The sequence below is a fragment of the Doryrhamphus excisus genome, linkage group LG21 (assembly GCF_037039965.1).
Source record: "Doryrhamphus excisus strain RoL-2023G ecotype Guam linkage group LG21, RoL_Dexc_Guam_v1.1, whole genome shotgun sequence".
Classification (NCBI taxonomy): domain Eukaryota; kingdom Metazoa; phylum Chordata; class Actinopteri; order Syngnathiformes; family Syngnathidae; genus Doryrhamphus; species Doryrhamphus excisus.
Window position 1 is genome coordinate 7,535,689 of NC_136377.1, and position 17,719 is coordinate 7,553,407.

At 39.9% G+C, this 17,719-nt stretch overlaps 2 protein-coding genes across 3 annotated transcripts in view; one reads left to right on the top strand and one right to left on the bottom strand.

Annotated features, from left to right (window-relative positions):
- The window catches only part of gabra6b (gamma-aminobutyric acid type A receptor subunit alpha6b), a 31,930-nt gene extending 26,478 nt beyond the window's left edge, over nt 1–5,452 (bottom strand). Inside the window, exons 1-4 of the mRNA XM_058087224.2 lie at nt 5,211–5,452; nt 4,968–5,092; nt 4,154–4,221; nt 1,514–1,734 (exon numbers count right to left, since the gene is read on the bottom strand). Of these exons, the coding sequence (XP_057943207.2) occupies nt 1,514–1,734; nt 4,154–4,221; nt 4,968–5,092; nt 5,211–5,245 (449 nt within the window). The 5' untranslated portion in view covers nt 5,246–5,452. The remainder of the gene's footprint in view (nt 1–1,513; nt 1,735–4,153; nt 4,222–4,967; nt 5,093–5,210) is intronic.
- A 10,581-nt stretch (nt 5,453–16,033) lies between these two features.
- Nucleotides 16,034–17,719, top strand: part of gabrb2b (gamma-aminobutyric acid type A receptor subunit beta2b) — a 46,221-nt gene continuing 44,535 nt past the window's right edge. Inside the window, exon 1 of one of the 2 annotated variants that reach the window (XM_058087209.2) lies at nt 16,034–16,111. In XM_058087209.2, coding sequence (XP_057943192.2) covers nt 16,073–16,111 — 39 coding nt within the window. In that variant the 5' untranslated portion in view covers nt 16,034–16,072. Of the gene's footprint in view, nt 16,112–16,137; nt 16,341–17,719 lie in introns of those variants that run through there. The other variant, XM_058087215.2, reaches the window with a different exon arrangement.

The window sequence follows — 17,719 nt, forward strand, 5'->3', positions numbered from 1 at the left end:
GTCACACATCATCCGTACACAATAAAAGTTCCTCCTGCACTAAAAGTTTTACATAGTGTATGCATGCTCCCGAATCCATCGACAGATGATCACAGATGAGCTTTGAAAACTCACCATACCCTGCCAAGTACTCGGTCCCCCCAAATGCCGCACCGATCTAAAGCTTTTTAAAGCGCCACCCCAGTGTGCAAAACTTTTATCACTCCAACAAAGACAGGAAGTCCCACACACACCACAGTTCTGGTGTGCTGGATGCTGCAGTGGGGGCGAAGCTGATTGGCGGATGGTATCAGTGTTATGAAGCAAGTATTGGTCGGCTGGTACCGATCGATCAGAGCAACACTAGAGCAATGTTACTCTGGGAGCATTCAAAAAAAGTAATTTTCAGATAATGATTTTGTTAAATTATGAGAAAAAAACATTATTGTTAAAATTACAACTAATTAATTAAATTAATTAAGTGTACAATTAAACTTGAAATATTAAAGAAAAAATTTGTGTTTTCTATAATTGTCAAATTATAACAAACAAAACGAAAAAATGAAGTTATACTTCAAAATGCAAAAACGTTAAAAATCAATCAAAATAATCAAGCAAAATATTTTGGGAATAAGGTCACGACATTAGGGCACCGGACATTTGTCGTACTTGGCATGCAAAATACGCTTGCATGCTTCGCTGTTATCCATTTTGTTGAATTCCACTGGTTTCAGTTTCAAGTTTGGTCTGAACAGTGCAGATAAATAAATAAATATGATCAGTTTCTCCTTAGAAACTGACACGAAATAATTGAGAACCACTCCTATAAACAATCCTGATGTTCAAAACGCAGGTTTAAGATTTAAGTAACCTTGGCTTTACTCCACTGGCTGCCATCACTCATTCTTTTCCCAAAGTGTTTTCCAGAGGTACATTATAGAGATGTCATTCAGAAAATCGTCATTCACATATCTGAGAGAATGTAATCAGGATTTTGTATTGTCGTCAAGTGTAAATCCCGCCTCGTAAATTCCGCCCTTCATGGCAGAGGGTACTGGTTGGATTCCCAGCCAGGGTTGCGTCGGGGCATCCAGTGTAAAAACTAAGCCAAAACCATTCATGCAACTGACTCACTGTAGTGACCTCTGACAGGGAAAAGCCAAAAGTGAAACAACACAGTGCAAATCCATCCTTGTTTACCAACTTGTAAACAAAGCCGTTTACATTTCATTATTATCAGTTATACTTAGTTATACTTTAAAAAGACGATTAAGATGTTCCATTTCTTTTCGGATAAATATGGGCTCGTGCCCTCTGTTGCTCTGGGGGAACTTTATTATCCAGGAGATCTCATTTTTGGAACAAAGCTGTTTGTTTGAATTGGCTTCCAAAGGCTCTTTTCGCAATCAGATGGCACATATTTTATTTTGGAATGGCTTTACGCATGTCTGTGCATCCTCTTTGGACGCTTTGTTTGTTTGATTTGCTTTCCAGGGCTCTAGCCGTCATTCTATTCTGGTCTTGGCTGCATTACCTCATGGTGTAGAGGATGGTTCCGTTCTGCATGATGCGGAACAGCTTGTTGGGGGTGGTCATGTTGTGAGAGATCGACCTCTTGCCGTTGCGGAAAAATGTGTCCGGCGTCCAGATCTTGCTGACCATGAGGTTGTTGAGCCGCAGGATCTCGATGGGGCCTTCAAATTTTAAGCGTTCGTCAATCCATGTTTGGCGGAAGAACACGTCCATAGTGTATTCCTGTTTGGAGGGGTTAGAATTTTTGTACAATGTATTTACTACTACCACTTCTATGATTCTGCTACCTTTCTAACCTGCAGAGAAGGGCATATGGGGCACCTACTGAGGAGAATATTGGCAGTGTATGTGCCAGGATTATTCTTCCATAGTTCCATTGCTTTTGGAACCTTTGTCCCAAAACCATTTCAGCATTATAACATCAACACCGGTCACTATTTCTACTTAAGTGCAAATACTCACATTTCGTAATATATTTTCATAATTCTATGAATCACTTTCTATACCGCTTTTTCCTCATTAAGTTAAAGTGCAATTCAGTTTTGTTCAAATTTAAAAGCGTATGAACGTGCATTGTGTTCTGCGTCATTGTGATGTATTAGATCGCTCTATTCGTGCTCCCTTTCTAACCTGCAGAGAAGGGCATATGGGGCACCTACTGAGGAGAATATTGGCAGTGTATGTGCCAGGATTATTCTTCCATAGTCAACATTGCTTTTGGAACCTTTGTCCGAAAACCATTTCAGCATTGTAACATCAACAACTGTCACTATTTCTACTTAAGTGCAAATACTCACATTTCATAATATATTTTCATAATTCTATTAATCACTTTCTATACCGCTTTTTCCTCATTAAGTTAAAGTGCAATTCAGTTTTGTTCAAATTTAAAAGCGTATGGATGTGCATTGTGTTCTGCGTCATTGTGATGTATTAGATCGCTCTATTCGTGCTACCTTTCTAACCTGCAGAGAAGGGCATATGGGGCACATACTGAGGAGAATATTGGCAGTGTATGTGCCAGGATTATTCTTCCATAGTTCCATTGCTTTTGGAACCTTTGTCCGAAAACCATTTCAGCATTATAACATCAACACCTGTCACTATTTCTACTTAAGTGCAAATACTCACATTTCATAATATATTTTCATAATTCTTTGAATCACTTTCTATACCGCTTTTTCCTCATTAAGTTAAAGTGCAATTCAGTTTTGTTCAAATTTAAAAGCGTATGAACGTGCATTGGGTTCTGCGTCATTGTGATGTATTAGATCGCTCTATTCGTGCTCCCTTATTGTATTTACTACTGCAATACTTGAAGGAACACACATTGACTTCATGTGCCGCGAGCAACCTAGCTAACATGAGCTCCTTGCTAATAGCCAATGAACAATAGAAGAAGAAAAAGAAGATGCTAACCAGCAGAATTAATCATTGGTTCAAGGTGTATGATGATGGAGGAATATGTTTTAACAAGGATACAAAAATGCTATAGCGGAACGGCGTCAGGATAAGACACTCAGAGGAGTGGAGTCACTTAATAATGTCTTCTCCACCCTTGTAGATTGATCATTCACATACAAACGGAATTTGAACTTTGAGAGTGTTTAAACAAGAGAGAAATGTGAGAAAATGTTAATGCCTGTCTGAGAAAAGTGTATAGAGTGTATTGTGGGGGGTTTTATAGCCTTAAAACATATACAAATTGTAAACAAATGAGGTTTCACTTATTGTGGGTTATTTTGGGGACCTATCCCCGAGGGAACACTGTATACTATTCTTTGTAAAACATTGAAAATGTGTGTTATACCTTCATATTATTCAGATCGTTAGCGTTGGCTGGCAAAGAGAACTCACATTTTTGTCTCCACACATAGTATTATTATTGGAAGACCTGCTTCTGTAACAAGAGACTACAAAAACACTGCTTCTACTTCATTACTATGTGGTAGAAGCTTTATTAATTATGCTTTTACAAAAATGCTCCCTTTTTTGTTTGACCTGAACGGCAGATATACATTAATTTACTTAAACTTCCTCAACATCCATTTGCTTTTCCAAACCTGTCCTATTTTCGTAATCATATCTCAACATCTCTGTCAGTAAATAAACTGTGCCACATTACTGAAAGCTCCTCAGCTTTAAATGAGTCAATCCTGGATGCTTTGAGGTCAAACGAGCAAGCTCGCTGCCCCGTGCCTTGCCAAAGAGATCCACCACCATCCGACTTTGGGTCCAAGCAGGCTTTAGAAAGCACATGAAAAGCCTAAAGCTTTGAAGAGCGTCACGTTCAAGAGACATATAGCACTAGCCTGGCTGGCCTATCCCATGTCAGGAGTAGCCACGATGCAGCCTATCCCGTCCGCAACATCAGCCACATCTCTAACGAAAGGGGGGGGTCGAGGGAGGTGGGATTGTCAGCCAGATTAAACTCCGACTAAGCTGCACTAATGACATCATGCCCAAATGCTGGAATAATGAAGGCTGGGAGAGCCAGGACTTGAGTTACCAGGAAAGAAAAAGAAATAGCACACATTTGTTCTAGTGTCTTTTCATAATGACATGAACATACTGTACACACGCACACACGCATGTGCATGACAAGAAGTGAATTAACCTTGGTGGGTGCTCGTTTACATACCATTTCCACATCTGAAACAGGTCCAAAGCTGGTAACAAAGATGTCTGTTTTGACTTCTGTGACTGGACCTATAGTGTGGAATAAGTCGTATTGGCATTTCAGCGTTGCATATGTTGACACAAAAACCTCAAAGTTATCATTCATAAATAAATATATGATATACGATATACATATGAAAAATGACAAACACAAAATACAAAAAAATATCAAATGCAAATAAAAAATATGCAAATCAAATTACATGCATTTTTAAATTCTGACCTACAGCATGGGAGGGGGTCATATAGGCTAGACTAGAATCATATGTAGGCATGCACATCTTTATTAAAAAGAAAAAAATCTATATATATATGTATCAATACAGTACATATAAATTCAAAAAATTATAAAAATATATACCAATAAAATAAGCATTTTTACAACTAAACTAACCTAAATCAATTTGAAAAAAATCCAAAATATATACATATAAATATGTAAATATAAAATAAATATTCAACAGTGTATACAAATCAAATAGTGTTATGACAAACACCTCTAAAATAATTACATATACATAACAATAAATATATGAATAATATCCAAAATGAAACATGCAAATCAAATAATGTGCATTTTTACACAACAATATCAATACATAGTTTTTGGGTGAATAAATGACTACTTCCTGAACTTCCTTTTTAGGACATTTCTCCTGTGTTCTATTTGCCCAGATGTCAATCAAAGCCACATCTCCAACCTGCCAACTTGTGTGCAAACTTTATCCACTATAAAACTGAAATAAAACCAAGTATGATACGTGATGGAAACATACCTCCAAATCCAGGTCGCAGCCTGTTGTCATAGCCGTCCAGTAATCTATCCAATATACGCGTGATGTTGTCCAAATAGATACTGCTCTCGCTGTGCTGATTCCCCCGAATACCGCAGACACTGGAACTAAAGAACATGTGCGCAAAAAATATCACACATCATAAAGGAGTTGATGAAGTGCTGTCAAAATAGCGTCGTGCGTAAAAAAGGAAAAAAAAAGTCCAAAGCAGAGTTTGCGACTCACCAAGAAAGAAAGAAGCACACAAAAAGGAAATCCATGCCTTGTAGGAATTCAGATAAAACAAGTAGAAATCCGCGTAGAGCTAAGCGAACACATACATGCCATCATCATGTGTGGACATGTTTGGTTTTTTTGTTTGTTTAAATAAAGGTTGCGAGTTGCGAGGTATGGCGCGTCAGTCCAGTCCAGCACGACTTGACTTCCTCTCCAGTGCGCCAGACTCAGCCTCAACGCTCAGTTCGAAAAAAAAAAGAGGAGTTTTAAGAGTGGAGAGCGTTGGATGGACATACGAGAAGGGGAGGGGAAGGGAATTTTGCAAGGGAGAGAAAAAAAAGAAGTTTGATAGCGAGAAATGATAACGGGTTCGATACACAATGTGATCCAACACAATCCATCTGCTCTAATAAGGATATACTAATTTAACAACATTTCTCCTATTAATGAAGGGATGCTGGGATAGGCTCCAGCTCACCAATAACCCAAAACAGGACAAAGCTGTAAAATAAAGTGAATAAAATGGTGTAAATATAAGAGAAAGCTAACTAAATGATTCAGTGTATGTTTGGTTACCTCCTACGGGAGGGGTGGTCAAACTGCGGCCCGTGGGCCACAGCAGGTTTTTTTCCTGGATTGCAAAATATGTTGAGGAGGTCATCAGGGAAGGAAGGATGAAGTATCCATTATTTTATTCTTCACAATTCATATTGTTGTAGCAGCTAGACTACCCAGCATACCTTGCAGACATGTGGAAATAACAGTTTTAAGGTATGTGACAGGTTTAGCGCTCAGCTGTTGATTTATGTGTTGTGTTAACTTGCTGTCGAGGTCACCCTTTGTCTAACATGTATTTATTTAAAAAATAATAATATTTGTACATAACCCAGGAGTTCGGGGCCACATGAAAAAAAGCGGACTTGACTAACACTTAAAAGCTATTTTGATTTTATTTAACTCAAATTTTTTAACTCCATTTTCTATGACGCTAATCCTCAATAGGGTCGCGCTGGTATGCTGGAGCCTATCCCAGCTGTCTTCGGGCAAGAGGCGGGGTACACCCTGGACTGGTCGCCAGCCAATCACAGGACACATATAGACAAACAACCATTCACACTCACATTCATACCTATGGACAATTTGGAGTCGCCAATTAACCTAGCATGTTTTTGGAATGTGGGAGGAAACCGGAGTACCCGGAGAAAACCCATGCATGCACGGGGAGAACATGCACACAGAGATGCCAAGTAGGGAATCGAACCCAGGTCTTCCCGATCTCCTGACTGTGTGACCTACGTGTTAACCTCCCTTTCCTGATCACAACAATCGATATTAATAAAATGTTGTATGTTATGTAACACATATCGGTATTAGCTGATATCGGTATCAAAATTGTTGGACAATATAGTTTTTTGGAAAAACAGTTATTTCCAAATGCCCGCAAGGCATGCTGGGTCGCCCATTGTAACAATATGAGCGTGTGCTAACTCCTCCCTTTTCTTCTCTAACAACCTTCACAGCAAAATGTTGGGAGAAAAAGTACCACAAGCTACCCAGCATGCCTTGCGACATGAATATATATGTGTGTGGGGGCGGGGTTGGGATGGGTTTTATGCGTAGGGTTAGTTGGAAGGTTACTTTGTGCATCCACTTTGCTACCCACTGCTGCACCGTGCAGCCATTATTATCATCTATTGTTTCTATTGGACCACATTAGAGTGTGCAGTTGGACGTATATTTTTGTCACGTGTGTATATACGTTGGGCCATGTTCTGCGGAAGGCACTTTTAGTTTTCAGCGTTTTAAACAACCTTAGTAATACTCGAATTGGGGGAAGAATAAAACGACCATCTGACATTTACAGACGTTTTTATTGATCAACCGGCGGCTTTGTTTCAGCGCTGCATTACTTTTCCATTCCGACCGCTATCACAGTCATTTGTTATGAAAAATTCATGTGTGAGAAAGAGAGGGAGAGAGAGAGAGAGAGAGAGAGAAGAGGAAATATAGGATGGTCTTCTGACAGCATTAAAATGCTGATTACGCAATGTCATATTTTAGCTCTACTCTCTTTGTACTCCAAACACTTTATGTAATGATCCCAAAATATGCTTTAAATAACAAGCAATCAAGAGTGAATCACCGTGGATCAAGAGCATCCAACACATTTATTATGAAGGATAGATTGTGTTTGATGAATGAGCAAAGTTCGCCTTGTACTATGTGTCATGAAACTATATTTTAGAGCTAAATAGGACTTGAAAAAAACACTGGCAATATTGTCTAACCCACTTTAGTAGCTTTTAGCTTAAAGTCAACACCCACACAGATTATATTCATCTTTGCGTTTCAGACATTTGCACATATTACTTGCATATAGTCTTTGGAAATTTAATCTGAACACCGTGCATGTTTGTTTTCATGTCTCCGAGAATGGAAAGTACCAAACAATTTCATATTCATATCTCGGGCCGTCACTAGACACGAGTTTAATTTCTATTACGTTACATTCATTGCTGTTCAGAGAAAGTAATTACACTCTTCTGCAGCTCCGCCTCCAAGCACTAAGACAAAGAGATTGTATGACAAGAAGGCACACTCCATTCCTGCCGTTGTTCTATGGAACAAACGCACCAAGGTGCTGAAACTAATGCGCAGAGTGAAACCACTTGCTGCTTGTTTGGAGGAAGTAGACGAGGAAAACAGACAAATGTATTAGGTTAATTTACATTTATTGTGTGATTAATTAATTTCTTATCACCCACAAGACTAAATGAGAAATCTTATCATGTTTTCACCTCGGAAGATCTCAAGACCACAAGATCTTGCGACACCCCTATTCACGTCCTGTCTCAGTCAATAGAACCAGTGTTGGCGTTCTGAGGAAAAAGTCAAGCATTAAATTAACACAACATATGAGGTGTCCAGGCTGGTCCACTTATTTTATTTTTAAGTACTAGTTGATGCAAGGTGGCTTTGTTGGCAACGTTGTTGCCAAGATTATTGTGAGTCATTGTGCTATTTAGAAGTCCACTGACCATAATGAAGTTGAAACTATAATGAATTATGGGTGTTTGTTTCGCACCAGAAGGATGCATCGATTTTGGTTCGTCTTTGGCGTTTTTTTGCCTCTTTTTTGGCAACACATATTCCAAAAGATGGACAGATGCTGTGGTTGACATTGAGATGAGATATTAGCATCCATACTGTACTTCACAGGAGCTTTGTTCCACTAGAATTAAAGAATTATGCATGTGTTTTGCCTTTTGGGGGCTTTATTTAGGATTATGACATTCTAAACAGTGCAAAACCATGCACTACTACAAACACAGTGCTGTATTCCAAACAGTGTTTTCATGCAGAATGAGACGGTAGTAAGTACTCCAGAACTTGGAAGTCTTAATCAACATCCATCTCTGCAGAACTACTTTTAATTGTTGACCCATTTTGTGGTCCCTGAACCAGGCGTACACATTATTTTTCACTTTTGGGTACCCTTACCTTTAATCTCAAGCACGTCACCATTTACCTTCCCATATTAAAGCAATCACTCATATTGTTCACTCATTTGTTCACATCCTGTATTCAATATATTCATTCATTCATTTTTTACTGCTTTTCCTCACGAGGGTCCCAGGGGTTGCTGGAGAGGTGGGGTACACCCTGGACTGGTGGCCAGCCAATCACAGGGCACATATAGACAAACAACCATTCACACTCACATTCATACCTATGGTCAATTTGGAGTCACCAATTAACCTAGCATGTTTTTGGAATGTGGGAGGAAACCGGAGTACCCGGAGAAAACCCACGCATGCATGGTGAGAACATGCAAACTCCACACAGAGATGGCCGAGGGTGGAATTGAACCCTGGTCTCTGAGCTGTGAGGTCTGCGTGCTAACCACCCTCCGCCGTGCAGCCGTATTCAATATTTATGATTCACAAACAGTCACGGGGGATGGGTGGTCACCAGGCCCTCACCCGACCACCCATCCCCAACCCCCGAATGCCAACGTCCAACCCTCAACTCCCCAGCAGCACCCACGCAACCATCCTCCGCCATCCTCCAACAAAGCGGCGAAACGGCTGATGATTCAATTAAAACCGGCATCTCCGCAGTCCTCTTCATCATGTCACACGCTTCTCAACATGATGACACCAGGATGACACCCAACGGTGCAGCAACCATCAGTATGACCACCTCCACATTGCAAGATGCCAACAGATTGCTCTCAGTGGGATGCAGCCAAATATGTCAGTTAAATGTCTTCCAATCGGAACAAATCTGAAAGAAAGTAATATTTTATGGTCAGAATGCACATTTCCGCTAAACAGTGTTGACCCACCACTGCATTGTTATTATAAGTAATAATCCTGTGGCATTGATCACCCTGTATATTTTTACGATCATCATCCCGCTTGGTCTCATTCATCCATTCCCAGTAATTGGTCTTTTTATAGTTTTACAAGTCTGTTTTGAGTGAACAATTATAAATAATGGGAGGCCATTATTTGGCAGACAACACTTTGTGCAGGATGTAATCACGAGAAGCATTCATTAAGACTTATAAGGTGTGAGCGGAGATGAGAGGCGGCGTGATAATGATGGATTGCACTGCGGTCCCGTACGCGTGCCTCCATGGGAACAATGGAATGCTGTGACGCTATTCAATTATGTCCATTTAGGGAAGTACAATTACTCGTGCGAGATAAGGGGACATGCTTCAGAAATCAAATGATTTTAATTAGTTCATAATTCCACACAATGTGGATTTAATTAAACATGTCATGATATGCAAGTCGGCATTTGATGCAACGCCAGCAGATTGGAGACTCGTCATAAGATGTAATATTTATTAATAAAAAAAACCAAAACCCAAATCCACTGTATATTCCCTGTGGCATATTTTCCAACAACATCACACATTTGTAGTTCAAAGTGGTTGGAGTGACTCACAAAAAGCAAAATGCAACACATGTGTATCATCTCATTTCTGACCACATAACGCTCATTGCGTCTATAAATACACACCGTCTCCCACGTGAGATGGACCCACTGTACTTCATCAGCCTCACTGTGCGGTCGCTATGGTAACCACTTACAGTAAGAGAAACTCAGAATGTGTGTGTATGTGCGTTTGTATGAGCGTGTGTGTGTGTGTCTAACCTTTCATCATCTCAGACGTCAGTGGAAGAGACTGGCGGTTGTTACCAACATAAGACCCGGAAGTACAAACCACCGTCACAATTTGGCCAGATGTTTGCTTGGCTTTTTCTTTGGCTTTGTTTGGCTTATTCCGAAAGATGCACCGATGTAACACATGATGCCAACATGAGTGAACCTCATGAGAGCTCATTTCAACAAGCAGTACTTGATTCACTTGCTTACTTTTGGGGGCCTTTTGTGACTCTTATTATGTAGCGGTTCATCAGCATCAGCGAAACATTGGAGCTTGGGTCAGCAAGTATCAAAAAATGACGTGTTTCTTTTTCTTTTCGGGAAGTTTCCCCCTGCAGTGCTGTAGGTGGTAGTAATGTGCAGAATGTACTATAAAAAGTACATGCAAACTAACTTGGGTTTACCTTTGTCAGTGCTTAGCGTCATTTTACACAGTATGATGATTGAGTATGTTGAAAAATTAGATGCAGTAACAGTATTTATACACACTTCATAATGTGATTGGTGGACAGTTGTCATGTGATATTTAAAGGGGTTTTATTATGCTTTTTCCACTTTTCTGACCTATAAATATAGTTTGAATGTAGTATTATTGTGTTAAATAAAGCCCAAATTTCAGATAATGAGTTTTGCACATTTAGAAATGAGTCCTGAAATAAGTTTGTGTGGGCTCTGAACATTTGTTCTCAGAGAGGTTTTTTTCTAACACCGGCTCACTGTGACATCACAGTCAGCCTTGTGAGCCTTCCTCATGTGGTACAAGCTGGTAGCACTCCAAAAGGTTTATTCATTTATTATTGACTCCTATACCAACAAAATTACAAAGTGGGTTTTGGCATTAGTTCAGATGTCCTCGGGAGCATTTCGAACCAATCACAGCCAAGAGGGCGTGCCTGGAGGCGGGCTAAAATGGACCGTTTTGGAAATCCAAGAAAATACAGCTGGAATAGGTGCAGATTCTGGAAGATCTAGAAAGCTTTTTGTGCAGGATATTGTGTGTAGCTGCTCTATAGGAGTCTACAACTCAATACAAAGGGCCGAAAATGATCATAAAGTTACAGTATATGGACATGACTTGGAAAACTTTTTCCCACCCGTCCATGCCATAAAAACAAAAGATACTTACTTATAAGTGAGTTTTGGACAAGATGTGTACACTTTCTTGTACACTTTCAATTATACATCAGGAGAAATGGCAGAGGCAGTTGCCATGGAAACAAAACCATAGAAAAACTTAATGTTGATTTAAAAAAATAAAGAAGCTGCACTTTCTCAGCTGACCTTTGGCTCAACTTGGAGGGCATAAAGTATCCCACAGCAAAAACTTCATACACAGTTATTGCCTTCATGCGATGCAGCGTTGATGCAAAATGGGTAATGCAAACAGAACTGAACTGAAAGACACACTGAAACTTGCTCGACTTGCAAGGTCAACATTCTCATTTTGACCATAATACTGATAAATACGCATAAATACACCGCCCTCTTTTCACACACATCGGCCCGCCTTCTTCTACTTTGGCGTTTGCCTCCCTTCTTCTTCTTGTGGGTTGGCAATAGTGGTGGGCAAAACCGTTCATTTCACTGAACCGGATCATTCCGGTTCATTCAGTAAAAAGATCTGTTCATTTCGGTCATTTCGGTCATTTCGGTCAATGTCTCGTTAGCCTGTGATCTCCCCCTGTGCATAGACCAGGTCAGCCGTTTTGAGTCAGTTCGTTCACTCATGTTCACGTTCATTCCGACTCAACTGTCGGTCATGAATGAATGGCTGACAAGTGTCGGTCAATCTCTCGGTCTCGGTCTTTTAGTCAGCTAACCCCACCCACCCACAAAGCGAGGCGCGCCGATAGGATAAGACAGGTGAGCACGCAGATAGTCCTGCTCTGCAAATGAAACGGTGAACTGACTCTCCAGCCAATCAAAAAAAAAAAGCATTTACAACTGAACGGGTATTTTAGGGGCGGTGACCTCGTTCATTCCGACCACAAAAAAGAACCAGTTCTATTGACCCATTCATGACCGACACACCACTAGCTGGCAAACTACCTCATTTGTATGTTGCTGTCAAGTCAGTTGATGACAGATAAATCTAGCTAGCTTGCTAGCTGTCGCCAGAGAGACAGAAGAAAGTGAGACCCAGGCAAAATGTGTAAACAAAGATGGTCGAAAAGTTGATCCAATGCCATTTATGTCTGGAGCCCTGCATGGAGTGAATGATGTCGCTTATTACTTCACTTTTTGCACTTCATTATGTCCACCAAGCGTGTCCACCTTCTGGTAGATAGAAAACGTAGAAAACGGAAAGTCGATCATTATGGAAGCGAAAATTAACCATCATCAGAAGATGAACAGAGAACAGAGAACAGAGAACAGAAGAAACAGCCACCAATATCGGCCACAACTGTGACATCTATCATTAAAGATATGTTTTTTTAAGCAACATACTGCAGAAAACGCTACTCAAAGATCCTCTATATGACAGGAGCCTTCTGTTGTTTTTCATGGCCAATTCTATATCTACATGACACAGCGATCTTCTGGCTTGGACGTACAGTAAGCACCCTCGTAAAAGATCTTCTTTTTGACAAGGTCGTACAGTTGCTATTAAGGCTTTACTACACTGGTCAAAGATCATCTATATTGACAAGAGCGTCATTCTGTCCTGGAGTTTCCAGTGATTTAGAACTGCACTACATCATACTGAGAGAGTTTTCTAATACAGATGCAAACAGCAAGAATATTGTACCTTATTAAAAATGTATAGCCTGTACAGCATATTTGCATATGTGGATTACATTACTGCAGAGTGGAAGTAGTAGTCATGACTGCCACTCAATTTTCTCCTGCACTTCTGGTGGAAAATGTTTCTCATACGGATTCAACTGACCTAAAAATTTCTAAAAAGTTTGAAAAAGAAAAAGTTGAACAGCTCCCTGCCAGCCAGCCAGCCAGCCAGCCAGCCTGCTTGTCCCAGTGAAACCATGCAAAGAAAACAGAGCACAAGCTGCAGTGGATAATGAAGAACACTGAGATAGCGATATGTACTGTACTGTATCATTGGGGTTTTAGTGTGTGGATGACCTTCCACCTGCACATTTGTACCTCTGCTGCAGGAGATATACACCTCTAGTTCACTACTCCATGCTACTGTGTTTGAAGATTATCCCCTTTCTACACATTTTTCTTAAAGGTTAGCGTCCTCTTCCACAGGTAAAGTGGATGCAATGTCCTCTCTTCCCCAGCCTTCGACCTCCATGTGATATCTACAGTGGGGAAATAGTTAGGGACCTGGGCTGATCTGAACATAAGTCAACATTATATGGTATAGAAAAACTATAGGGTTCTAGAGTACTATTGAGTTCTTCACCACCAACCACAGTATATTCAATTATGTTTTTATGGACAACAATTGTATCCAAATTACTACATAATGGTAATGGTAATGGTTTTATTTCATTTGAACATGCATCAGATTACAATTGAATGCATCACATAATCAGTTCACAGTTCCACATGTCCAAAAGGAGTAGGAAGAAGCAAAGCTTATTAAATCCTACCCCTCCATCTGGTACTTTTACAATCAGTAACCGTTACATTTGTTCACTTCCTGCTTTCCTAATATAGTTTAAGTTTTTTTGTTTGTTTGTTTGTTTTTTTAATTTTTTGTCTCGTACCGAAGTACGAGGTGTTATGACCATACAATGACATAATGGGTACCATAGTAACTGTCAATATAGTGATATATATATACGTATAGGGGCGGCACGGCGGACTAGTGGTTAGCGCGCAGACCTCACAGCTAGGAGATCAGGGTTCAATTCCCACCCTCGGCCATCTCTGTGTGGAGTTTGCATGTTCTCCCCTGTGCATGTGTGGGTTTTCTCCGGGTACTCCGGTTTCCTCCCACATTCCAAAAACATGCTAGGTTAATTGGCGACTCCAAATTGTCCATAGGTATGAATGTGAGTGTGAATGGTTGTTTGTCTATATGTGCCCTGTGATTGGCTGGCCACCAGTCCAGGGTGTACCTCGCCTCTCGCCCGAAGACAGCTGGGATAGGCTCCAGCACCCCCGCGACCCTCGTGAGGAAAAGCGGTAGAAAATGAATGAATATACGTATAGCACATTCAAGACTCTTCATCCTTGTATTTAGCAAACATCAACTGCTTGTATTGTTTCTTGAATTGGCTCATCATTGTGCATTGTTTGAGGTCCTTACTCAATCCATTCCATAGTTTGATTCCACATACTGAAATTAAATTAAATATAGATCGGCATTTCTAAACAACATTTTGTTGGGCGATGTAGTGGAATCTTGGATTTTATGTGCCCTACTTTTCCAAGGATTTGTTTTTTTGTCAAAAATTACTGGCTCAATTATGTCTTGGTTTTCATACACCTTCTTGGTTATTGTACGGCCAAACTAGTCGAATGCCCAACCGAAGCATCCACGCATTGGTGACTCAGCACAACGGGTAGTGGTTCTTTTAGAATTGGGACAATAAAGACATATTCTGGCTAGAGAATCATTGAATCATCTTTAAAGTGTGTTTATTTGTTCAAAGAACTCGCACAGAACGATGAACAACTCCATTTCTGTTCCTTGCCCTTCCCTACAGAGCTGTTGTCACCACATCTAATTTTAATTAATTAACTCCAGGACACAAAATGCAGTTTTTAATTGTTCAGTAGTGGTTTTCGTCTTTTCAACCAAGGCAAGTGAGGCCTGTTGTTGTGGGGTCTTTTGTGACCTCTTGGACAAATCGCTGCTGCGTTCTTGGGGTCATTTTGGTTGGTCGGCCATTCCCTGACTACTGTTCCATGTTTTTGCCATTTGTGGATAATGGCTCTCACTGTAGTTTGCTGGAGTCCCAAAGCTTTATGAATTTCCAGACTGATAGATCTCATATATAATAATTTATATAATTATATAATATAACAATAATATAATAATTTCTTATTGGGGCTGCACGGCGGGTGAGTGGATAGTGCGCAGACCTCACAGCTAGGAGACCAGGGTTCAATTCCACCCTCGGCCATCTCTGTGTGGACTTTGCATGTTCTCCCCGTGCATGCGTGGGTTTTCTCCGGGTACTCCGGTTTCCTCCCACATTCCAAAAACATGCTAAGACTAATTAGCGACTCCAAATTGTCCATAGGTATGAATGTGAGTGTGAATGGTTGTTTGTCTATATGTGCCCTGTGATTGTCTGGCCACCAGTCCAGGGTGTACCCCGCCTCTCGCCCGAAGACAGCTGGGATAGGCTCCAGCACTCCCGCGACCCTCGTGAGGAAAAGCGGTACAAAATGAATGAATGAATGAATGTTTCTTATTGGAAAAAAGTGATTCGATTCTGAGCAGATTTTTTGGAACAGATTATTTACATAGACTGAAGTGGAGTTCCAAATTGATGTTTTTGCGTTTGCTGATGGGTTATCTTAGCCAGAGTTATCAAACATAGTCTGGTGTGTTATTTAGTTTTACATACATGTTGAATATGTGACACATTTTACGAAGACTTTTCACAATGAATATAATATTTTAATGGATCTCTTTGCACTTTTTCCTGTTGAATGACTGAATTTTCCAACTTCCAAAGCCCCTGTTTAAATAAAAACCAGACTTCACCTTTATATCTCTCAGGCGGCGATGTGGAAGGACGCTGGAAGAAGGAGCCAACATCCTCATGTGGCCTTCACGTGTGAAGCCAGAATGTTTTTGGCAGGTATACCTCCTTATCCTCATCCTGGTCCCCTCCTCTCCTATCCTCCTTTTCTCAGCAGGTCCAACTGTGTCCAAAGATGCCACTCCTGTCAGCACGTGGTTGAAAAGACCAACTACCAACATGGTGGGCGAAGCCTTGGCCAAGAATCTACTGCCTGAAGGACATAACAACCTTGCAGCAGTAGCAGGTGGCGCCCCCTCTGGAGGAAAACAGGCAATAAGGCATAAAGGTTGTTTGACAGGCTGCCTTTCTATACGCTTCAGCGCTCCAAACCTGAAATTATTCCTGGGACAGGTGTACTCTAGATCCTGAACAACCATGTAGAAAAATCAAAAACACAGCACACATCAAGGGCTCTTTTGAAGCTAAATGTAGCGTATGTGCTAATTTCTCTTCTGAGGTGAACAACAATGGGAGGTGAGCTGCCAGTGAACACAGCAGACAGTAGGTTATGGATCTAGCATGAAATATTTATGAGCGTAATTGCTGATGAAAGTATCCCATCATCACTTCAGTAAAAGCAGGAAAAGGGGGCATGCTGTGTGTATATTATTATTTTTTTAAACTGAACAACAATGTGACGATGTAGTGTTAGTCTGGTTTAACAACAATTGGTCAAAATTTGAATAAAACACTAACCCGGGGTGTTCAAAGTGCGGCCTGCGGCTCATTTTTTATTGGCACACAACAAAATGTAGAAATAAAACTGGACAAAAAACAACATAAAAAATGTGAAATATATATATAATGTGGCCCCTCGTGTCCTTTGATTTTTCAGAATGCAGCCGTCAGTGGAAAAAGTTTGGACACCCCACTAAACAATAACATAAATGTATAAAGGGATGATTGACAGATCAATGATGAAAATGATCTACTGCATTGTATTTTATTATATAAATGTAGATGTTTTTATTATATTTTAGTTTTTTAATTAGTGTTACGGAAAACTATTAAAAATATAATTGTGGACCATTTAATTTTAATATATTAAATTTAGATGTAATATCTATTATTATTGTTGTTGTTGTTATTGTTGTTAATATGATTATTAGTATCATTCATATTATGATTATTATATTAAAATTACTTGATATTAACATTATCATTAATATTAACATCAGTATTGATATTGACATTGACATTGATATCGACATCAACGTTGATATTGATATTAACATTGCTATTAACATGCTATTTTCATTAATATTATTATATTCATATATATTTTCTATGCCTCTTAATCCTCACTAGGGTCACAGTGGTATGCTGGAGCCTATCCCAGCTGACTTCGGGAGAGAGATGCCAGCCAATCACAGGGCACATATAGACAAACAACCATTCACACTCACATTCATACCTATGGACAATTTGGATTTGCTAATTAACCTAGCATGCATATTTTTGCTATGTGGGCGAAAGAATGATTAATGGTGGAACATTTTGTTAGAATGAATTTATTTTTAATATTTATTGCACAAAAACTGTATATTCATATATATGTTTGATATAATTTATGTATAACTTAGAGGATACATGCTGTATATAGTAGAGCAAACACTGAAGGATACCCAAGGAGATAGTGCTTCTTTGCAACTGACCATGCCTTTC